At 39.2% G+C, this 24807-nt stretch overlaps 1 protein-coding gene across 5 annotated transcripts in view; it reads right to left on the reverse strand.

Moving 5' to 3' along the window:
- PTBP2 (polypyrimidine tract binding protein 2) overlaps positions 1-23650 on the reverse strand; it is a 54719-nt gene extending 31069 nt beyond the window's left edge. For 3 of the 5 annotated variants that reach the window (XM_064515876.1, XM_064515875.1, XM_064515874.1), the window contains exons 1-3: positions 23448-23650; positions 21797-21827; positions 8581-8656 (exon numbers count right to left, since the gene is read on the reverse strand). In XM_064515876.1, coding sequence (XP_064371946.1) covers positions 8581-8656; positions 21797-21827; positions 23448-23455 — 115 coding nt within the window. In that variant the 5' untranslated portion in view covers positions 23456-23650. The remainder of the gene's footprint in view (positions 1-8580; positions 8657-21796; positions 21828-23447) is intronic. The other 2 variants (XM_064515878.1, XM_064515877.1) reach the window with 2 other exon arrangements.
- Between the last annotated feature and the right edge of the window lie 1157 nt (positions 23651-24807).

A 24807-nucleotide genomic window follows, 5' to 3' on the forward strand; every position in this document is an offset into this window, starting at 1 on the left:
AACTTCTTGCCTACTGGCTACCACTTTATATGGTGTTTTTGATTATATATTGAAACATAACTTTTGCTTTTTGTACTCAGGCTTGAGAGTATTTCTGTACTACTGACTGTTTAAATGAGGACATACAGCAACTATCTCTAACTTGTAACATATTAAGGAACAGATTATTTTCCCTCTTACCTCTGCTACCCTCATTCAGAGAAGTACAGCTTCCAACAAGAACCAATTTATCTGAAGAACTGAAGACTCAGGGCCCAACAAAGAAAAAGTAGTAAGAAAGAGTTTTGTCCATTTTGTCTGTCTTGAAAGCAAAGAAAATATGCACTGTTTTTACCATTCATTTTCCTGCCAGCATAGCCTAACGATATTGAAGATTACAAATTAATACTTCAGTAATGGCAGCAATAAAGTCTGTTTGTCATATATTAAATATGCATGCACACGTACATATGTGAGTTTTCAAGAACTTTACGGAAAGAATAAAATTTAGCTTTTAAGGCATTAAAAGAGTCTTTGGTACTGTGTGGAATTTTCTCCCTAATTTTGAATTCTCTCTTACTTGCCACTTAAAAAACAAACCAAACAAAAAACCCCACACATACTTCCCAGCTGGAGATACATCATTAAGCTGTAATTAGAAACAGAAAACCACAACATTTAAAACATGGAAACACAACTTTCCAGAGCCCCTGAAAGTAGAATTCAACTACTGTTAAAGCACCAACATTACCCTCTAACAAAGCCTATCAGCATAACCAGCAGCCACAAAGCTAAAAGGTAAGTCAAGAACAAGATACTAAGAGAATAACATTGTGGTTTTTTCAGCCACTAACACGTTCTGACAAATATAAAAATGCTCTGAGTAGCATAATGCTGTAACTTCTACAGTGGAAAAGCCATCATCATAAATGACACCAGCATGACTAAAATACATTGCTCGATATTAATCTGTTGATTAATCAATTACAGCCTTAAACATATAGTAAAGGGAAACCCCAAGGTTCCATAAAGCATTTGATTAGACAGAAGTTGAGCCATGAGTATTCATTATACCCAGTTCAAACTTACGGGGAGGGGGCGATCTGTTAATGGCCACTGCAGTGATGCAAGCCCTCTTTGGCTCCCCACCAAGAAAAGAAAAAAGTTTCCAGTTTCCATGTTGTTTTCTAATTCTTCATAAAACCCTGTCACTACAAGTGTTATTCAAGTGTTATTCTCATGTCCAACAGGACACTAATCTAAACATACTTGATGCATAACTCTTTGCCACATTCCTGTTGTGCACAGTTCCTTTTATTTAGCATAAGCATTTAATTTCAACAGCTTGATTTAAGAGCTGACAAAGTCTGTAAGTTGCAATTATCTCTGTAACTTCGGTCCCTGCCATTCCTAGTCAGAATCTCCTATTTTATGAGGCACAGGAACCAAAACCTACATATATGAGCAACAGAACAAAGGGCAGCACACACCCATTATAGCATACGTCTGTGGCATTCAACTGTGCAAACAATAAAGACTCAATGCTCATTGGCAGGTTTTTTTTTCTTTATTTTTTTTTTTGGGGGGGGGGGGGGGAACGACACACCGAGTTCAGCATAATTCCTGGAAAACAGTGAATAACTTTCCTGCTGATAACAACTACTCCTGAAAAACTTGTTTTGAGGAGATTTCATCCTAAGGAGTTATTTCTCTGCATATAATTTAAGTTTACAATATGCAAGAACATGACCAAAAGTGCTCTGAGGCCAAAAAAGAGCTGGAAAAATAAAATTTTCAAAATATATGAAGCTTTTATATTAGACGTATACTTTTCCTTCACAATAACGAATACCTACTCTACAAATTAATAGTTACTGCAGCAAACATTCCTTCCTCATGCCGCAAGTTGCCTCGAAAATTCCTTTTTCACGCAGTCTCTCAATATAGAAACATAATTATGTGGCTACGGGCTAAGATTTTGCACAGAGAATACACTAAAAAGTCGCTTTCAACTCTTATTTGTTGGAAAGGAGGAAAAAAGGTTAAAAACATCACAGGGCACTGACCGTAAAACCCAGTATATCTGCAGTAGTAAAAAAAGCTTGATAAACACTGTTTATGCAGGAGATGATTTGTCCATATCAGAGCCTTCGAGTACATGGCAACGGCCAACTACAAAAACATTTAAATATTTGTACTTTCCAAAACACTCATTTCATCCTCCAGTATGATCACATTATTCAGTAGAGACAAGAAGTTTGTTAAGTCTTATTCACTGCTGTTGCTAATGTAGAAAATACTTCCCGTTTCAGATAAGCTGAATATATCAAATTTAATCTACACACACAGAACATTTCTGACCCAAAAAAGGCAATGCAATTCAGAAAATACCTACTTTACAACTGCGGACTATGAACAGGCAGAAAGATTAAACATAGCAGTGGTTACTGAACACATCATAATAAACTGCATGAAACAACCAGGTTCAGAAACCTCTAACTACAGACAACCACAAACTGGGAAGGCGAGTCACAAAGAATACCATGGCCTTGTTTCCCAGGGTCTTTCTATGGCCTCATGTCACGGATAGAACATAGAAAGAGAAGACTTTTAGTCTGATGCAATGACATCCGCAGATGCCACCAAGTTCCCAGAACAAGAAAACCGGAACCTCTCCGTTTTTAATATGGACATCTTCAAAACTTCAGGCTACACTTGAAAAATAAGGAAAAAAACTTAAGTATGACAAGTTAAGATCTTGGAAGCTTGCATTTTTTTTTGAACCTATAGTTAAAGGTTAAATGTTTAAGGTTAGTTTTGCTTGTTTTTTGGTACATACTGCAAGACTGCGCGCCTTGAAGTATTTTTTTATTCCATTCTCCTTGTCCCTCTAGACTACTACTACGTTGTGGAAGTCTTACCATTTGAACTAAAGCGCTAATCAACAGCGATAGGTGGATTGTTACTCACAATATGCACCACTTGCAAAGAGGAATTCTTGACCAATAAATGATAAAACTATGAGGGATACTGGCTATCAGGAATTTGAGCTTGGATAAGTAAGTATGGTCAAACAGTTAAAAGATTAACTGCACTTTTTAACTAAGGATATGAACTTGGCACATTTATTCACAGGCTGCAACTGTTTTAAAACAGATTTTCTAACAACTAACTATGCTAACGTAGTTATAATATGGTATAGTGTCTGTTGAACGTCACACAGGACAGCTGAACTGACGCACTTCAGTTTGGTCCTTAAAAATATGCAAAAATACTATAGCTAGAGTGTAATGTAATTAAAGAAGAATAAAACTGAGTTATGGCATAGTGAAGCAGAGAGAAATTAACTAAATTATTACTATTAAATTCCACATTTTATTTCTCTCATACTGAGATTTTTTTAAATTTAAAATTAGGAAACTTTAAAAAAGAAAGTCATATGCCCTGTACTTCGCCAAAGCTTTCCAATTATCAATATGCAAATTTCACAAATTATCTGTATTTAAGCATCACTAATGTTAGCGCATCACTAATGTTAGCACATAACTAAAATTGGTTATTAGTCATCAAAACACATCTAAGTTTATTCCCCAAGTTAAACACAGCACTTGAACTACCATAATTAGTTTCTATGCTAGAGTGCTAGGTATTCTCTTAATACAATGAATTATCTACCAAAGTCATTGCTAACATCCACTGCTGAAGAAGTAAAAACAAGACTGAGATTAACACTATTGTTTAAAGCTCCAGGAGTTTGGTGAGCTCAGTAGCAAAATAAATTCTGAAACATTTGTACTGATGGAACTTTAATGCACAATGGTGAACAAAAGAGGTGGCGGTTATAATAAAAAATTGCCAAGTTTTCCATTTCAATCCCTTGTCTTTGACAATTTTCAATGTCTTCAGAAATTTTTGTATATTTCAGCACCACAGTTCACCACACGAGCACCTTCATACATTTAACTATTTCAGGACTTCTATCAAGCATTCCTACATCTGAAAGGAAAACAGCCTCAAAAAATCAAAACTGAACATGAAAGTAACTCATCACAGAGGAATCATCATTCCAGTTCTTAAGGAAATAAGACTTCTTTTTCCCCAAGGTTTAAAAGCTGAAGAACAAGCAACAAGTGCAGGGTTGTGTATTTATCAGACAAAGCACTGAAAGAAAAAAAAGACATTTTTAGCTGTACTTATATAGAATCACTTAGACTGTGCATAATGCTATAAACCACATTTTAATTTACCTAAACTGCCTTTCACCAAGTCCTTATCTGCTGCATACCAACATGAAAAAACAAATTCACAGTTCTGAAGAGTGAGTTATGTTCTCCAGAGAGACCTGAACCAAGCAAGTTTGGGGCAGAAAACAGGAACGGACTGACGATATTTTCAGAAAAGCTAGCACCACTTATGAAGCACGCTTTTGACAATACCACTTCAATATTGCAATGTCAGCTGTGCTACAAGGCTCAGAAACTTAAACATCTGAAGTCACAGAACTTTGGAAAAGGCCCTGATTTTCTGAGCTGGAACCTTACAAGCTGTCATCCTTTGCAACACGTTCAGATGTAGTAATCTGATTTTCCCTTCAAATGTTTAAAGGATGATGTTCTTCCACATTGTTCATAAACTACTTTTGTAAAACCTGCTTTTGTATGTTTAAACATACATGCTTAATTTAAAGTCCATGAGGATGAGTGCAGTGACCAAATAATATCCAGAAGAAAACAGCAGGTGCAAGGGTACAGAAGTAACTGGTAATAGAACTCAAAAGGAAGTCATTCATCCTCAATTATCCAAAAGACCAATTCTCTTTTAAGGCAGTTCTTCTACAAAAGACACACAATGTACTTGGATAGCAACTTGACCTGCAGTAGATGTCAATACAAAGTACTCCCAGTTTCCTTTTATCTACATAGTCTAGTTGAAGAGAGGTACTGCTACCAAAGCTGTTTAAAAGTTACTCGAGGATCAGGCCTCTTATTTTGAGCAATGAATTTCATCCTACAGACAACAGGCCAACATGCTGGCATTTCCCTTACTTTCATATTCTTAATCAAATAACCAATGGTTCAAATCATCAATAAGAAAAAAAGTAATATATATTATTTTTCCCCTCATCTTGCATGTGTGTGTGTGGGGGGGGGGGGGGGGGGGGAAACAGGCAAAAAAGCAGTGGGAGAGATTTGTACATAAGAGACCCTACAGGGGAGCGAAAGTAGCATGGCTTTTTCCTACTAAAAAAGAGAATTACAGCAAGAGTATTCAGAGAAGCATTAAAGTACTACAGTACTCTGTCCAACTGAAAGGAAGTTGAATATCCCCCACCCCCCCAAAAAAACCAAAAACCCACCACACACTATTACCATAATTAGAAGTGATCACTTCTAAACAAACAAACAAAAAAACCCAACACCCTTAACTTCAATCTTACCCTTAAAGACACAGCCCCCAAAACTACCAAAAACACCCACTTCCATGAAGAGGTCCCTTTTGGACAACTTAGCCAATTAGTTTAAATAAGTAAATGGTATTTCTATAGCACAGATTTAGAAAGAAACGAGGCAGTGATTTGTAAGTTTTAGTTCTAAGTTTAGGCCTGTTAGGGCACTGCTGGTGACAACTATGTTTTCTGGATTGTGTACTTTTATAAGGCTTGGAGGATTATGAAATTAAACTGCCTCTTTCTTCTGTTCACCTAGATACCAGTTTGGAAAATATCCTGGGATCAGATAGTGAAAATGCCAAAGTCAAAACCAGAAAAGGTTACAAGGAGGTTGATCAATGATTACAGATTTTCTTAATAGGTGCGAGAATCTTTGGGGAAGATTCATCACTATGATGCCTTGGCTGCAGTAGAAAAAAAACAACCTGTGTTCATTAAAGTTTTAAGTTATTTTATATAAAATTTTAATAGCAGAGTACTGCAACAAAAGACAAGGAGCATATATTCATCTTTTGGACCTAAGGGATACCTACCTGTTTAGCTTTGGGAGACTGGTACAGAAAAATCAACATACTGGCTCCCCTTTCTGACTCAATTAGTACAGGATCTACAGCCTAAACTTGTCAAGGAAATGGAATAAGCCTGGAAAAAATACTTTCTGGCTTCTAATAAAGAGAACAGCTACAGGATGATAAATTCAAAACTACAGACTGAACTGGGGATTTAAGCCTATTCTACAGGGGTGTTTTTATGTCATCTATCAAAGGCAGGCAGGCAGAAAATAAATTTGAATACACTCTCAAAAAAAATTGCTTTAACAAAAACAAGAAACCCAACCCACCCACCCACATAGTTGCCCACACCCCAACCTCTGTAGGGAATGACCTAAATTATAATACTGCATTATTACTGAATTATTTTTCCCCCTACATCATCTATGTTACACAGTATAAAAACTTTCATAGTAGGCAACTGATATTACAGGAGCTTATTTGGGGCCCCTGCTATCTGTTAACCTGATCATTTTTCAGAAGTCATTTGATATGTCTCTATGCATCCAGCATCATAAAAGTTGCACTCGTAAAAAATGCAAAGAATCAGTTCATTTGAAAACTGTCCCCCAACTTTTTTTTTGTTGTTGTTGCCAAAGAATAAACTAACCCCCCCACACACAACCCACCACCCTGCCCCAAACCCTATGCTAGAGGAAGAAGGGGGGGGGGGGGGGGGAAAGAAGGGGAAAATAAAAACCCAACACAACAACAAAAAAACAACCAGGAACAATGGGAGGTCATCAAGACATCAAACTTCTAACTCCATATAATGGAATCAAAGCACTCTTACAACTACTTACACAGCTCTTACAATAGAAAAGGAAAGTAAAAGACTTGAACAAAGATATTTCTATTTAAAATGTTGGGCTCCTTAAAAATGGTTCTATGATTTTTCTTCTAAGAAAGCAAAACTAGCAATATTTTTTACTTTAAAACTTGTCTTTAGCTTTAAAAGTCTTCACTGACAAGTGACTTGCATCTAGTTTTCTGAAATAAAAGTTTCTCTGAAACTACATGGAAATTTTCAGGAAAAACTAGGTTTGCCCTGGAGTTGCACTATGGAGAACCCCCACACACACACCCCCCAAAAAACTCACAACCCAAACTCCAATTGATTCTAGTTTCTCATTTAACTAAAGCAAACTGCTGAAGCAGTATTATCTCATATTGCAGCGAACACCAAGAAAATAAAAATGAGAAGAGGGACATCTTTGAGAATCAGAACGAACTCATAAAAGCAGGAGACAAATGAATCTTGAGGGTCTGAAATCACTGTAAATGCACTACACTTACTTTTGATCTGTGCCAAAGAACTATCACTTCCTCACATCTGGTTATGCAATAGCCAGCTGCAGTCAACATAAGTGGTTCTGCTCTGTTCTGCCCTCTAGTTCCTTCCCCCTGCATTGCACAGGCTCTAGCAGTTGTACAGCCATGCGACCGATCAGTAAAACGATCCAATGGAAGAACTATACTTTTTGGCAGGATAGTTTAATGTTGGATCAGCTCATCTTGCAAGTGCATGAACACTCCAAAATAAGGAGTGATGCAGAAGCACAAGTTGTTTTCCCTGTCACCCATGACAGGGAGGTAGGAGGAGAGCATGCAGAACCACCCTTTCTAACAACAGCTGCCGTTACACCACCCTAACTGGGAGATGAAACTGAATCCTGAATCCAAATGTCTTATTGCTAGATTAATTGGGGGGAGAGGAAAGAGTTACCTGATATTATAAATGGCTACACTGCCCTACACATAAACATAGAAAAATCCATCAGGCATATTAAAGCAACAACTAGGCAACTATTTAGGAAGCTCATTAACATTAGGGCCATGAACTATTTCATCCACATCTCCAAGGAAAGAGGAGGAAAAGAAAGTAAATATGTATGACAAAAAAAGAAAAAAACAAACACACAGAAAAAGCAAGACATGACCTATCCAAAGGAATTAAATGCAAGTTCAGCATACAGGAGCATGAACTGCCATAAAAGGCAATATATTCTGTGCCAATTCATGAAAAGCCTTTGTATCTAGCATCATCAGAAATGCAGAGAATACTCTCTCACTTTGCACTGGCCTTATGAGATTCTAAAGCTGCTACCTCAGACTGAAGTAGCAAAATGAAGTTTTTTGCTTTAGCAATCTTAATGAGAACAGAGGAATTTTTTGTTTTCCTGAAACTATGCTAAATTATTAAACAGGCACAGTGTCCTTAGTAGTAGTGCCCAGACTTGCAAATGACTACCTGTGAAAAGGCTGACATACTATTGGAGCTGTTGTTTATTTTTGCTTGGTAGTTGTGATTCCTTACTTCCTTACTGAAGGCAGCTGCACAAGACAAGTGTAATTTTTCATCCCATTACCCAACAACAGTTTACTGTATAGATATCTAAAAGTTGCCTTTTGTTTTATGGGATTACTCTTCTCAGATACCCAAGGTTTGCGAGTAGATACGAGGTCACTCAAGTCTGATGCATGCCAACAGTTTATCCCTCTATAACACAATGGATTCTGGTTTCAGTATTTTCCCCTTGTAAACAGGAAATGAGTCCAAGAATAAATGATAGATTTCTCCTTTGAAATGGCATCACTTACCAGTAACTACCATGCTGCTCATGTTAGAGTTCGGGCTATTGAGTACACTGCCTGAAAGAAGTTCGTCAGATCCTCTCTAAAAAGAAAGAGACAGTAAGAGATTTTTTTCCTCTATTTTATATTTTTAAAGATGATATTAAAAATGTGTTTGACAGGGAAAACCTTTAGAAGAACTTAAGCAAGCATAATCAAGCCTATTTTGCTTTGGCAGATTTCCTCTTTTAAGATACGCAGAACAATCTGAAATCTAAGTAAAGCAGTATATTTACATGGCAATCTTGGAAACGAGAGCTGCTTAAGCACAGTTGTTTCACCCACCACTGAAATGCAGCCACCTCCAGAGACAATGAGAATTGCTGAACAATAAGTCTGTTCAGCATTTCAAATTAAATTACATCTAGCTGAAACTACAAGGGAAATCTATACAAATAGAAATGTTGAGTTTAGTTCAATTCCAACATCCCTATTTTCAAAGACTTTCTTCATAGGAAGTTAGCAGGGTTTGGTTTGGAGGTACCCATCTGTCCTGCAAAACCCACTTGAGGGCAGGGAATTACATCTTCATTTTAATTGTTTAATTCTAACACAAGTGTCCAATAAACAGTATTTTTGAAGGTGACTCGGAAGCAGACTGCAGCAGTCAGAGGAGGGTCTATATTGAAAACTTAGAGACAATCTTCTCCTCTCAAGTCATTTATAAGATGGGCACTGCAACTAGACAAAGCTCAAGAGGCTTTAGCTCCTTCTCCCTCCAACTGCTCCCCCCATCTTTTTTAAAATAAGATTTCACCTCTTATGTACCAAGCTTCACATTCTTTATCTCTCCCTCTCTCTTCGATATCTTGAACTCACTCCTTCCTCCATCTTTCAGGAGAAAGAAGATTCAAATGAAACAAGTACCATTTTTAAGCAAACCAGGGGGCAGGTGAGAGTGAGAGTGAGAGTGAGAGTGAGAGTGAGAGTGAGAGTGAGAGTGAGAGTGAGAGTGAGAGTGAGAGTGAGAGTGAGAGTGAGAGTGAGAGTGAGAGTGAGAGTGAGGCCCCCAACATATTCAGGTCTTCTGTAATAAAAAAATAAAATAAAACAAACACACACACAACTGAAGTTTTTAAAAGCACATAAACCTCACATCTTTTAAAGGTTATTTTTGATTGCTTATTGGATCTTTCCCTACTTCAAAAATATTTCTCTTATCACCAGCACCATCAACACTAGTCCAGATCACTGCTAAGATGAAGAGGAAAGAAACCAGTTACTACCTATGTTCATAAAAATACGTGCTTTTCATTATGCTATGGACGCTCTGATAGACTCTCAAAGGAAGTCAGTGAACACGTTTTACATGGTACTCAATACCACATACTAAACTAACGTGAAGGTATCACATTTCCAGGCAACACGGTTGCAAGACGCATAAAATAAGTCTTTCACCAGTGTATCACCGTCCACTGTATATACGATCAGTAATTTCAGCATGTTAAAGTCTGTTTATTACACATCGAAAATCCAGAAGCTCTTAGAAACAGGATATATGTGTAGGCTCACATAGAGCCATTGAAGTTTTATTTAATATCAGCTCTGAAGACTTTTTAATACAGATCATTGAATAATCTTAGCTTCCTAGAGTACATAAAAGCAACAAAGCTGTGCCTATCAAATGAACAACATACATTTCCTTTAAAATTGAGTAATGCCCAGCAACAAGTCTTGTCCCTCTGGACATAAGAGCAGATCTCCAATGCGATGTAACTAAATAAAAATTTAGCCGGACAAAACTGAGAAAAGTCAGAAGTTATGCAAACTCTGCAATACTTGGACTACGTTACTCCTCACTGTAACTATCATACACTGACACCAGACATTTAGTATAGGCTGAAACATAAGCAATCCTTTCTCTTTAACTATCTATTTTTCTAATACAATTTGCATGAGTAGAACATCTCAAAGTTCAGGGTTACTACTGGGTTAACTCACTTGATGATAGCTGCAGTCATTTCTGGTCACAGCTATCTATCCGGCCTCACTTGGAAGCCTTTGTCTGTTGCCTGGACAGGCAGAACCAGCACCAGAGAATAATTCAGTTTATAATCAAGCATAATAAGATAACTTAGCAATTTTGGTTTTCCTTAATATGCCGGGCTACAATTTGCAGTGGTTCAGCAGTTGCTACCTAAAGAGCTGAAATATCCCCAGTACCAAATGCTCTTCCCAAAACCTGGAAGAAATTTCACAATTCTGAAATCTCTCAAATTTGTTTGAGATGTCTTCAGCTTCAGGTTATTTTTGTGAGGAACTCCTGACAAGCAGAACATGAGTGATTACATAAACTTATAGTAAATCAGGCTTTTAAAAGCTGTTGAATTGTTAATACACAAGAGGAGCACAAAGTTAATTAACGGACTACATATTCAGTTACCGTATGTTTCATGTACAAGTTAAAAACATTTCTCTTCATTTTGAAATGTATCATTTTGCATTTCATGAATATGTTCACATAGTGAATCATGATATTGTCATTACAGTTCAAAAAGCTTAAAAATTTGCTTCAGAAGAAGTAAATGCAAGCTCCTTATATTGGGACATATCTCAAATCCTATAGCATTTGTTTTGTTCTTATAAAGCAGAGCATTCACAAGTCTGATGCACAGATGTACAAGTTCCTATGTGGAATCTTCTTCCAGGTCATCATGAAATCAAGAGTGTATAGCAAGTATCTCCAGATTCACTCTCAAACACTTGCCATGGTTTTACTAAAAGACAAAGATATCTTGCCATGTGACTACACAATCTTACTAAATATACATAACTATTTTTCCTTAAAGATTCTCAAGCTGCCTAGACATCCCTGTACATCATTCAATATATAACTTCAACACCAGCTATTCATCAAAAGACACCTAATGTCTTGTACACGGAGTGGTTAAGTTACAAATTAAAAGCAAAGCTGTCTCGTAAGCGTTATTTACTTCAAAAGGGTCACCTTAAGATGACAGTTGCCAAATCTAAAGGCATACTCAGCAATATAAGGGTTTCAAGTAAGCCAGTGCACATTCTTATACAGATTGGCACTACTATGTGACACAAGCATTTCCTGAATTGTAGCAGACAGAAATACTTATTAAAAAAAGGCTGAAAACTCACAAAATGGAGTAAAGTCTGATCTTTGCTGAATGGAAGCAAGTAAAATTAACACGTGCATTATCCTTTAGAAGAGGCTGGGCCAGAAAGGAGCGTCATCTTGTTGAGGACAAAGTTCTTCATCATTCCACCATCTCACAAGTGAGTTTCAGAATTATAACCCATTTCCCAAGCATTTTGCACACTTGCTAGTTTTATTCTCAAGCACAACACTTCCACAAGTCAAATCATACAAAACATAGGACCTTTCAACTAATTTAGGTCAGTTCTATAGTGTTTTAGATACAAGGAACCAAAGCTTGGATCTTTGAATGACAATATAGTGAATTACATTCAATAAATGATGGAAGATCCAAGAGCCATGTTCACTTAACACTCTTCCCTAAACAAAAGCAATTTGCTTTCTAATCACAGACAGCAAAGGAAAGTTTCTGTAATAGCAACACAGTAGAGTAACTGAATATTAATTTTCGTATGAGGGAAACGGATCATAAAAGGCAAAAATATGAGCAGAGTGCTACTGTCCTATTAACAGGTCATCTTTTCACAGCTACTCTTCAACAGCAGAAGTTTTTAGCTCCATCCTTCTGTGGTCACCAATGTCAAGAGGAACATTAATCTATATTAATTTTTATTAAAAGCTAGGACAGCTATTCAGATTAGCTATAGCCAGAATATTTGTTCATGAAACCAGCAACTGCCAAACTACTATTACACAAAGTAACTCAAGACAAATATCAAACTGACTTCCTAATGAGTGATCCTTAAAATTTCTTGCAGGGTCAATATTGTCTTTCCAATGAAGGCTGTGTTGCATCACCCTGGCCCCGATGACAGATACTTTCCATCCATGGTGTGAAAACAACATATTACTATATGGCTTTAACCAACTAATGAAATTACTGTGTGAAACTGACATGTAAGATCATTTTTCAAATAGGTGAAAAATTTACCAACTCAGACTCTGAACGTGTGTTTCAGGAAAAAATACAAAAAAAAATCTCAAAACTTTCATATACAGAGACATTGTTTTATGTATTGCAAATTGAAGACACCATTTCTATATTTCAGTTGATTTCTGTAGGTGGATATAGTTGTTTTTATACACTCTGGCTCTATGATTCACAAGATCAACTATACAAAGAAAGAAAAAAAAACACTGTTAAGTGAATTAACCACTTTGTTCCTTGCTTTAATAGTCATAGCTAACTCAGAATCCCTTACTATGTACAGCTGGACTTCAGATGTTCTTTTCCATAAAGTTTCAAGCTATCTCAGGATATATTAAGCACCTATGTAATTTCCACAAGGCATTACAGTCAAACCATCCTTCTAGGATGATCAAAAAAATACTATTTAGAAGGCTTTGCCAACTATTTTCCCCACATTCCAGAGAGGACTTGAAATATTCAAACACCTTGTCCAGATGATCTTATATCCCAGGGGGGGAAAAGTAGATACTAACAACTTGCTAATCTTGGCTTGGTAACTACCAAAGAGGATTAATCTTTTAAAGATCGGATTTTTTTTTGACAGATATTTACGAGACATACATTATCAGCTCTTTTCCCGGTAATTCAATGTTTTGGAAGACTCTGGTCAGAAGTTATAACTAAACCTAATATATACACTAAAAAACAAAAACAAAAAAACAAAAAAAAAAACACTCTGCTACAGAAGACTTACTAGAATCACTTGTAGATGCAGGCCTCTTCCAACACTTCAAAAACATGAAACCGATACTACTAGAAACAGTAAGCAAATGAACAAACCTGCACTTACGTTAAAGTCAAAAGCAACATCTAAACACATTTCTTTACGTCCTGGTAGAAACAATGCTGAGAATACACTCAAATACTGAAAAATAAAATTTCCAGTAACTCCTTTAATTTGTGGCATTCCAGTTTACAGATACTATAAACCTCTCAAGAACAGGCTGCTCTCCCCACCCTGCCTGGGGAAAAGGGGGGGGGGGGGGGGGAGGGGAAGGAATTTTAGCTGCACTGCACACTTAACCAGTCACTGTTAGCCTACAGGCATGAATTTCTCAAGGGGTATGACAAACCAGGAGACAGATCTCATGATTTAAAGAAATCTAACAGCATTGTGAAACACTTCATATCTAACAACATCTGGGAACAATTTAAAAGAAAAAGGCAGAAACCTAACAGCATGGTAGAGGAACAAGAGCATCTGAAAATTTCAACATAGTGAACATTCCATTCCGACAGACAACACACTTGTAAACCCACTGCTTCAGCATTAAGAGATTGAATTAACTTTGGGGATTGGATAGTGGAAACAACAGACAGCAGCCTTTACACCTCCAAACACAGCATTTATAAACTCTGTTCTATTTACACACGTGATGGATCACTATTTAATGAATGCTTCATTTTAACTGGATACATTTTAAATGAAACACTGCATAAATACATCCTGACATACTCTAAATGAAGAGGATATATTTGACTTATCTTACACTAACTTTAGACAGTACTACCAGAACACATGCTCCAAAACAAGGAATAGACTTTTACACATCTTGGACATACAGGATCACAGAATTAGAAGACTCATCTGAGACAGGCCAAGCCCAGATATACAAACTAAAAGAAATTCCATGTGGTTCATAGGTATTTTACAAAGCATACAGTTTCACCTGAAGGCTCATTATCACTTCATTAAAACATTACATACAAGAGTAAGTCTACTCAATTTTCTTTTAAACTAGATTTTGTTAAATTAGACTATTTAACTAAGTTAGTGCAAGATCTTGCAAAATAAGGCCAAAAATCCATGAGTAATTAATAACTATTAAAACACTTGTTTTTAAATTCAGTATGAAATAATTGGATAATATGACCACCTCTCCATACTCATCCTCCAAATACTTCTTCCCCCACTTCATTTTTCATGCTGTCCCCAGCTAACTATATATTGTTTTTATTTCCTAACAACTAATTAAAATATTTTCACACTCACACATGTTCAGTAAGGAGCTGCGAGAAAATTAGCCTTTTTGCTTATAACAATGTTAGGTAAGGTGTGTCATGTATCTAATTTACAAAGACACACACAGTTTGCTTCAAGTGTCTTGATTTTTTGTAACCAAGGGAATCTGAAAAGACGTTACATTAGAAAGATTTAAAGACTAGCCTAAATCCCTCTGAAAAATCCTGCAAGTTCTCGATCAAAACACAACATGAGAAAGAGCCAAAGCTCTCAGTGTGTCTGAGGACCATGCTGTACTCCATTAAACCAGAGAGCAGAGGAGGCAAGAACCCAGCCTCCACTTAACCCACGGCACCTGGCCTCACTTTCAAGCCTTGGAACTTGCAAGTAATAAGAGAACAGGCAAAAGCCAAATCCAATACTAGTCAACACTTCAAGCATTCAGGACCAAGTAGACAAACAGTATTTATTCCAGCATTTCAGATTTTCTATTCCACTTTTATCAGCATAGAGAGTATTACTCTGAAGCAGTACATAACTGGTAATGAACTAAAATAAGTGAAAATAGCCCACTAAAGCTACCATCTGGACATGTTCTTAGCATACTGATTGGATAACGGTGGCACCTAGAAGTACAGCCCTTCTGTAGCAGTCTATATATGCCCAAAAGAGATGCCAGAGGAAGGCATTTTGTCTTTACTGCTCTGCTATTTTGCAACAATAAATGCAAAATTAAATGCTAGTGCTATGTAACTAAGTCAATCCTCAAGTTGCGTACTCACAGAAGAACTTATTTTATGAAAGACTAAAAAAGGCTGCTAGGGATTTGGGGAGCGGAAGGGGGGCTGTAGCTGTATGTGTACAAAGACAATTCCCTAAAGCAAACATCACAATCCCCTGAACAATCTGTGAAACTGCAGTCTCATTTCAGCCAATACTGCCACCAAAAGCAACAGTCCTACCCTCTCCCTGGCCCAAGCAACCTGTTCCTATACTATCCTCCCCAATTCTATATTGCTACAAGTATTTATGTTACCATGTGGTAAAATGCTTTGGAACAAATATAAAAATATAACTTAATAATTTTGTAAAAAAATTATAAAAGCGTAACTTTTATAAAAGACATAACTCATCATTGCGTCAAATAAGCTTTATCCTGGTTAAGTTCCCAAGACAGGTTTGTGAACTGGCTACGCAAACACTTGTGCCAGAAGTAGCACAGTGGCAGGGGAAAAAAGCACCTTCTTTTGTTTTAACACTGCTTAATTTGCTTAGCCCAACGTACTGAGAAACAAGAAAGACATTTTCATGCTAGTAGTGGCTGATATTTCTCAAGCTGGGAGCAGGTGATCCTGATCCAAACCCAATTAAGGTGCAGGTATAGGTGTTCTGCTAAAAAGGAAAAATAGGTGACTTCCAACTAGCGGCGGATATTAAAACACATTAAAGCAGTATGTTAAGTTTTCCTTACATCAATACCCATCTGCTATAAAGCACACCTTGATTTTCAACATTCTTCCCTCCTCTCCAGTTTCAGCTCGTTGTATTTTCCCACACGCATGACGGTGGCAGAATGAGCATTTCAAGAAAGCAAGAAAGCTATAGAGAAAAAAAAAAGTGGGAATAGACTAATACTAAAATCACAAATACTAAAGTCGCAATTTCAACAGGGTCAACTCACAGAAGTTACTGTTAAAAAGGGAGTGAGTGTCTTCAATTGTAGTAAGTTTTTAGTTACCTCGATGTGTTCCTCATAGCGACAAGATGACACTACTGCTGAAGAGACAAATCTAACGCCAGTTCTAAACTTCTGAATTAGCTCATATTTTATTCTTATTTCACTGCTAAAACTTTCTGCGTATTTTTTGCTTTCTCCTCTTGCTACAAAGTATTACTGAAGACAAAACTTGATTTAAAAACATTACCCTAGTCAACACAAAACTAAGACAGTTCCTCCAATTCTCAGAAGTAAACTTCAGGAAACATTTTAAGATCAAAACTACTAACTAAACCTGTGCATACTGTAAACAATATTCAAATACAGCTAGACAGTCAAGAGAGTTTGTGTAACAATTTTTAATTGTTCAAAGATACAGATAAAAAGATCTTCTGTTCAAGTTCAAAAGAGTCCCTAGCACAAACAGAAGATACCAGCTCAGACAATAGTCTTCCCTCTTCCTTGTTACCAACCCATTTCTCTTATATCACTGCCCTCAGCTCAATCTACTAGTAGCCCAATTATATTAAACATGCAAAAATAGCAGAGAAGTGTCAATCTTAAATACAGTTGCAACTTTAAATCCTGCAGTTACCTACAGCTCTGTGCTAAGAAAAACAAAAAGTTAAAATGGACTATCATGTGGCATTTGTCAACTTAATTAAGAACGACTCAAACAATTTCTTATCCTACCACCCCCTTGCTTTAATTTAAATATCTAGAATGAAGGTAGCAAGGACAAAAAGCTGTATTAAAAACAGAAGAGAGGAAACTGAAAGGAGAAAGGTATTAAAATACCTTTCCTAGGGATGGACTTAACATGTCTTCTGCAAACTTCCTAGGATTTCCTAAGTGTTCTTTTTACTTGTTTTTTCATTATATTGTAGATATTTCAAGTGAAAAGTCTCAATAAATCCAAAACATGTTTCCACCACTTAATCATTAGCAGCAAAAAAAGGGGTGGTGTTCTATAACTTCACAGAGAAGAAGATTACCTTTCAAAATTTGAGATTAAAACAAAACAAAGAAACCTGAACAATGCTTCAAGAGTCCTTACAGAAACTGCTACTATGTGTCTCTTCCTCTTTTCCAACAGCTCAGATTTCTTTAGAACTATGCTGTTTTAGCTACTGGCCTTCCTGCAGACTTAAAATTCAACAAGCAGGGAAAAAAAGGGGGACTTAGACACATAACTGCTTGGAAAAATATTAGGATGTGCTAGGACAATACTTCCCAGCATCTCCTACCCTAGCACAACCAACCAAATTACATAAAGAATCCTCTCAGTTCCTAAGCTTACTGTAAATGTTGATGGCCTGATTTTTTGAGGGAAAGGCCATCCCCACATCTTCAAGTGTTACACAACTATGTTCACCAAGATACTTGAGTTCTCTCCCCCAGGTATAACTGGGGCTGTCCACTTCTGGCAGTGGAAGCTCTTTTTTGGCCAGTGTAGCGCCAGGCAGCGTCTATGGACGTCACAAATTCCCAAATGCCATGTACCAAATTATACATCCATGGGGAATGGATGCTGCTGTTCTCCCATCAGGTAGAGTGGCAAAGGTAAACTCCAGCCATTCTGAAATGTGCAGTGCACAAGACAAAATGAGTGATTCAATTTTTGTGCCACATTCACCACCCAAACAGCACTACATGCCATCCAGGAAAAAGATAATAAATTAGACTGGTGGCCAACACTGAACACACTAAAAGAGAAGGATCATCTTCAACATACACCAGAAGTTCACCAGAAGTTATTCCCTGCACCCACGTGACGGGTATTCCTTACGCTATGTTTTATACCCTTCAAAAGATTTTTAATTACTCCACACTAAAATATATATAATATATAAAAATAACTTTCATATATTCACTTATTCAGTTGAAAAAGACTGACGCCAAGTGCCAAATCATGTTTTATTTATCCAGACTAACTGCAAAGAAAACGAGACAGCATTTCAAACTACAGATTTTAGATCCACTATTCAAATCTATACAAATATAAATTAAAAAATATAAATATAAATTAAAAAACCCACAGCAACTTAGAGATACCCATCTTTATAAAAGCAAGCATTCTATATAAAATATGACAATTTTTAATGCATATAGCATTTCAAGATGATGAACATAGGATTTTGGTAATGACAGTATATCACATAATTCAAAAAAACCTATGTTCATATTTTACATGAACTGCTTATATCAATGGGAGTTCACAAAACAATATCAGATGCAAACTAAAAATTAGTCTTCTTGTATTACTTTGTGAACTGTACATACAGCTCACCACTTACAGTAAAGTGACATTTCCTTGCCTGCCTGAATTCTAGGTAAGCACAACAATGTATTACAGACAGAATCAAATAATTTCATATACACTTACAAGACAACCGATTTCGTAAGTTCTAATGCTTTCGGAAGTTAAATACACTGCTTCTCTGACAAAGATGTAGAAATGCACTTCCATCACTTATTTTGATTTTGGGCAGATCCCCACATTTACTCTGCATATACAGAAAATCTATACCATGTTTTCAAACAGTATTAATCATTTTTTTTCTGCTGCATTTTGCTCCTTGGCTTTTGGTCTTACTTTCTTCTGATTCAATATGTAAACAAAGACTGAACATTCAATGGTTTGACAAATAAAAATCTTCTTAATCAAATCAGAGTGTACAGCACAAATTTGAAACTACTACCACTAAATTAACAATCTCATTTTGGTAACGGCAGAGTCTGAGACTGTATGACTGTTAATAAAATATTTTAAGTGGCTATTCTTTTCACTTTATATGTGCCTTGCCTATATGCAGTTCCCAAAGATCAAAGCCTTTTTTAATTCAAAGACAATTCCAAGACCATAATAGTTGACTTCTATTACTAGTCCTCTAGGAATGGATTTTAAAATATGACATAATTAACATAGGATGTTTATTTTTCTGCTCTAGAGAGAAACCAGCCAGATAATAGCTAATGCAATTTTCAGATGTGTACCAACATCACTGATGATAATTTTGATGAGTTACATCAGATATGTCCATATTTTCCAAAGAGGAGGGCCATACGTTACAGTCCCTTTTGCTGAGTATAATCAAATATATTACACACATGCTGTATAGCTGATCAGTATACATACAGCAGGTGCAAGTTCTCAAGAAAGCTTCAGGTCAAATGAATATACTGGATAAGTTGATTGCACACATGTACAGGTAAATCCTTGCCTGCTTCCAGTGCTCCTGTTCAGATGACTGCCAAAAGAGTTACAATTCAGAGTCAAAACTGACAGCCCACCCATTCCCAAAGCACCCAAGAAGAAGGAGCAGACAAAGGAAAGGACAGATGAATTTTCCCAAATGTCTACATACCACCTACAGGTCAAGCCTTCCTTAACTTAAAAATGTCATCAATTCATCAAGAGCTATGAACAGTCATTAGAGAAGAACAGAAAAATGGCAAAAATTCCACAATGCTTTCTATAAAATATGACCGAAGCTAACATTAGACTGCTACCCAAACTGCATATATCATCTCGCAGTTCTGCTTTGCATTCTTCCTAGTCTCCTGAGATGATGACAGAAGCTCCAGGAGACAGTCCAGCTTACTTCTCCCATAAGTAACAGCTTTCTTCAAAGACCATCCTCCTTTGTCTTTACTCCCTATACTCCTGTGCACTACTGGATTCTTCTCTTTTTAAAGAGAGTAGAAGTCCATTATCACACAGCAAAGAGCACACCTTGATCCTTCTGTGCATTTCATGGTATTTAATTTAATCACCATCTCTGATATACCTGTCTTGTGTTCCATCTTATATTCTTACTTGTATTCGTAATATAATTTCTACAATCAACAGAAAGTAGCTGCTCTGTCCTTCGAAGTGTCTTCATTTCATTGGCCAGCTAATATTTGAAAACATTTCCAAAAGTACACTATGCACTTACAGCATGTTCAAACCACATACACATTTCATCAACTCTCAAATTATCATAAAATGAAGTCTCTCATATTTAAGAATGAAATTGATGCTGAATTCATTTTCTCTTGAAGTCAGAACCTCAGAGTTTAAGATTCAGACAATACATGGATTACCTGGAATTGCTACTTTACATTAGACAAGATTGAAGATAGTTTAAAAATTCTTTTGCCCGAAAGCTTTTCATATGTGTGGCAATTTATTTCCAGAAGACCTGAATTTCCTTAGGTATTCTTCCATACTCTCGAATACATTCTTAAAAAAGTTTTATGAGTCAACATTTTGTTTTCCAAGGTAATGGGGAAACAATCTCTCCACTTAGAATTTCTGACTGGCACTAGCTCCCACAGAAGTAGCTTTAACAGCCGCACTTCTCTTGATTACGAGAGTGATTTCAAGCTTGCCTGCAATAAGTGCACCAACACAAGGAGCCAGATAGGCCCAAAATCTATACAGCTGACTTCTTGCAACTCCTCCCAGAAGTAAGCTTGCTCAGAAACATAGTACAGGTACATCTGACAGTGTAGCTGTTATAGCTACAGGCAAACTCTTACATAAAAAGCTAGTCCAAATCTAACGGGACCAATACTGAATCTAAGCCAAAGACCTCTACTAGGCAAAACCTGGCTCACCATGCAGTTAACACAAACTAGCTTCAGTTGTAGATGAAGCTATGCAGTACAGCTACATAGTCCCTGGACAAATATGCAGACTTCATTTCACATGTTAGAAAACTTTCACCTCTACCACTGAAATAGAATTCATTACGTGCATTCACCAACACAACCTAAAGTTCCCTTGTCCCATATATCTTCATATCCTCTGTATTTCTCAGTCTGCTTCTATGAGGTGATCTAACTCCTGCAACAGATTTGAACATAAAAGTGAAACAAGTTGTATATTAATAACCATTAGGAAACTCCTGCCTTGTTATGGGAAGTGTGATATATTCATAACTGAACTTGACAGGTAGAAAGTAAAACAAAACAAATGTCTGCTTCTCTGTCTACAGGACAGATCCTAGCTCCCATATTCTGTATCCTAATTGCCGCTTCTTTTCTAACTTCACTGATAGTTGTTTGGAGAAAGGGACAGGAGAAAGGAGGGAAAAGAAAAACAAACGTGTCTTTTACAGTTGACATGCAACAATGAGAAAGTTGCTCTCGGAGAAAAAATCTGCAAAATTAAGCTTTAAAATAAGCAACAGATTCCAATACATTGATCTAGAACCACCATTTACAGTTCAGCGCCAAAAAAAGTAGCTTGTAGAAAGCCTCTGTTTTATCTCTAGGGATTTGGGGTTAATAAAGCATATACTGCTGGTTAAATGTCAGCTGATAATGACTAGTTAAAGTCTTAAAACTTGCAATTACTCAAATTAATTTATTTTGTATCAACAATTTGCCCCCTTATTTGCAAGATGTACATCCTACCTTCACACCAACTGCAACATCAGTGACAATGCTGTAAAGAAAATAAAAAACAAGTCAATTGATTTATCCTCATAAAACCAACTTCTTTTTAATGTATTGCAATTGCAACAGAATTAGGAATAGAAGTAGCTAACGACTTCCCCCACCAAAAATATGTCCAAAAAACACAGTATCACTGAGGGGAAGTAGAAAAAAAACCCTACATAAGTTACTGAGCTCCCCCAGCTTATACACTTCTCCAGAAGAGTCCAGAGTTTCAAGTAAACATTACCTTAAAGCAACACTGCCAGAAAATATGTTTAGGAAACTCAGGTTTCTGAAGTACATCATAATTCACAGACAGAGTGAAAATAAAAGAATTTAACAATAAATATAGAATTGCCCCCCTCCCCCACCCCCAATTAACCAGACTCCAAGTTCAACAACACAGCCTATCCCGCAGATGTTTTTATAGCAGAAAGCAATGAATGCATTTTCTAAACTGAGCCTGAAAAAGGACTGTATTGGCTAAATATCACAAATTTAACCATCAGGTATACCTATGTGGAAGTCTAGGAAAGGTATCACCAACATGCCTCTTTCGCTTAGGGGGTGTGACATCATAACTCGCAGTATGTAACATAACTGTAATTCCAGAACTACTAACATAGACACTTTATCACACACACACAAAAAAAAAAAGCAGAACAGGAGCACGTGAAAGCATTCCACAAAATAATACTCAGTGGCACGACTTCCTAGGCAGGATTTGCAACTCCCAACATTACAACCATAAGTAACCATAAAGAGACTTTAAAACTCTGATGGCTGAAAGGTTATATGCTTAACGTGTATCAAAGAGACTGCTGCTCTGTTTGAAGCAGATTAAACAACTTTATAGGACACCTGGCAACGGGGAGCTGCTGTGTTTACACCAAGGCAGGCGATGAGCACCCGCCTCGCTTCCCAGGTCCACCAGAAAGGAGGCCTTGTGCATGCCGGCTGCCCACCCGGGCTGCCGACCAGGTCCCAGGGCCGTGCTGTCCCAGACGGCCGGCTCCTTCAATCCCTTCCCTTCTTTGGCTCTACAGCCCGTCTCCAGCACGCACAAAGGCATCCTTCTACCTTGCGGGGGGGAGGGGAAGAGCCAGAGGGCTATTAAGCAGTTTCTGAAAACAAAAGAGCCTGACATCTGGCCCCTGCCGCGCTCGCTCCTCCTCTCCGGCCAGCTCCAAAACAAACCGAGTCCCACACGGGGCGCGTCTCCTCCCCGCGGCTACGGGCGGCAGAGGGCCGGCAGCGCGGGGGGCGCCGAGGGGACGCGCGGGGCACTTCGCGCTACCTCTTTACAGCGAGACCCAGCGCCTCCGCCAGCGAGCAGGGGCCGGGCTCGCGCAGCCCGGAGCCCCAAGCAACCGAAACGCGAGCCCCCGCCGCGGAGCCCGCGCCACAGGGAGCCCCAGCCCCCTCTCGCCCCAACGGGCCCCCGGCCTTGGCCGGCCCCGCGGCGGGGAACCCGCCGGGCCGCGGGGGGCAGCGGACGCTCCCGCAGCCCCGGAGGCGCCCGCCAACGGGCGGCCACGGCGGGGAGCGAGCCCCTCCCGCAGCCGCGACGGGCCCCAGCACCGGACAGGCGGCGGCAGAGGCCCGGCAGCCCGCGCCCCGCACTCACCCGTCCATCGCCGAGCAGGACAAAGCGCGGGCAGGCAGGACGGAGAGCCGCGCAAACACCGAGCGCACGAAGGCTGCGAGAAAATGGCGGCCAGGCCTGCACGGAAACCGCCGAAGGTTGCCGAGTGCCAGATTCTGCTCCCCGTCCCCTGCTCTTACCGGGCATGCGCCAGCCGCCCGCGCATGCGCCGCGCCGCCGCCGAAGCCTTGCCATCACCTGCCCCGAGCCAGCCGGCTCCTGAGGCGGGCGCGGGGCTGCCCGACCTGGGGCGGGGGCGGGGCGGGGCGGCGGGATCAGCCGTATGCGAGCTCGGAGCGCTCGCTCCCCGCCGCCTCACCCGCTGGCTGGGGAGGGAGAGGGTCGCCGCGGGGGCGCTGCCTGCGGGGACGCGCCCGAGGCCGCCGGCCCCCACTTGTTGCGCGAAGAGACTTTCCAGACTCGGTGCCAGCCCTCGCTGCGGGCCGCCCCGGGGCCTCTCGCCTCCTCGGGGAAACTCCTGCCGCGGCCTCGCAGGGACCCGCGCCTTCCCGCGCGGCCGCCGGGAGCGGGGCGGGAGGCCTCGGCCTCGGGACGGGGCGAGCGGGGCGGCCGCGCCCGCGCTTATGTCACCCCCCAGAGTGGTCATGGCGCTGCACAGAGCCCGGCCGTGTCACCACACAGCGGTCATGGCGCCGCGCAGAGCGGGGCCGTGTCACCACACGGTGTGGTTATGGCACCGCGCGGAGCGCGGCTGCGACGCCGCACAGAGCGGGGTCATGGCGCCGCACGGCGTGGTCGTGGGCACGGTGAGGGCAGCTGGTCACATCGGCAGGAAGTCGTGCTGTGCAAGTGGCTGCTGTCGCCATCTCTTCGTGCCTTTCTCTACACAGCCATTTATAAGAACACATACTGGTGGTCATATAACCAGCAATCAAAATTCTTTTTAAAATACTGTTTCAAAAAATGGTTACGATGAACGTATGACGTAACTAGCACAGTGGGTTGGGATGTTTCTTCACAGAAGTTGGTGAACTGCAAAATCCGAGCAGAAACCTGTATTTGCTCTAGGGCGTGTGCTGCTGAAGCCATCCAGAGGGGCTGAAATGTTGCCCCGTTATTTGCATTATCTATACATTTGGGCCTGGGCAGAAGTCACCCTCCAGCTGCATTAGGTGCTATGCAAGTAAGGATACATCATCATAGGTATCACAGCCTACGTACTCCTCCTACTTTGTGAGAGTGCTTTTTTCACTTTTTAGCCAGGTTTCACTATTTCATCACAAATCTTAAAATGTTTGATCCAGAGTTCCTAGAAAGAGGTGACAGTCGGAAAATCTGGGATTTCATTGAAACAAAAACAACATTTAAAGATTTTACACCT

Source organism: Dromaius novaehollandiae, chromosome 8, assembly GCF_036370855.1.
Source record: "Dromaius novaehollandiae isolate bDroNov1 chromosome 8, bDroNov1.hap1, whole genome shotgun sequence".
NCBI lineage: Eukaryota > Metazoa > Chordata > Aves > Casuariiformes > Dromaiidae > Dromaius > Dromaius novaehollandiae.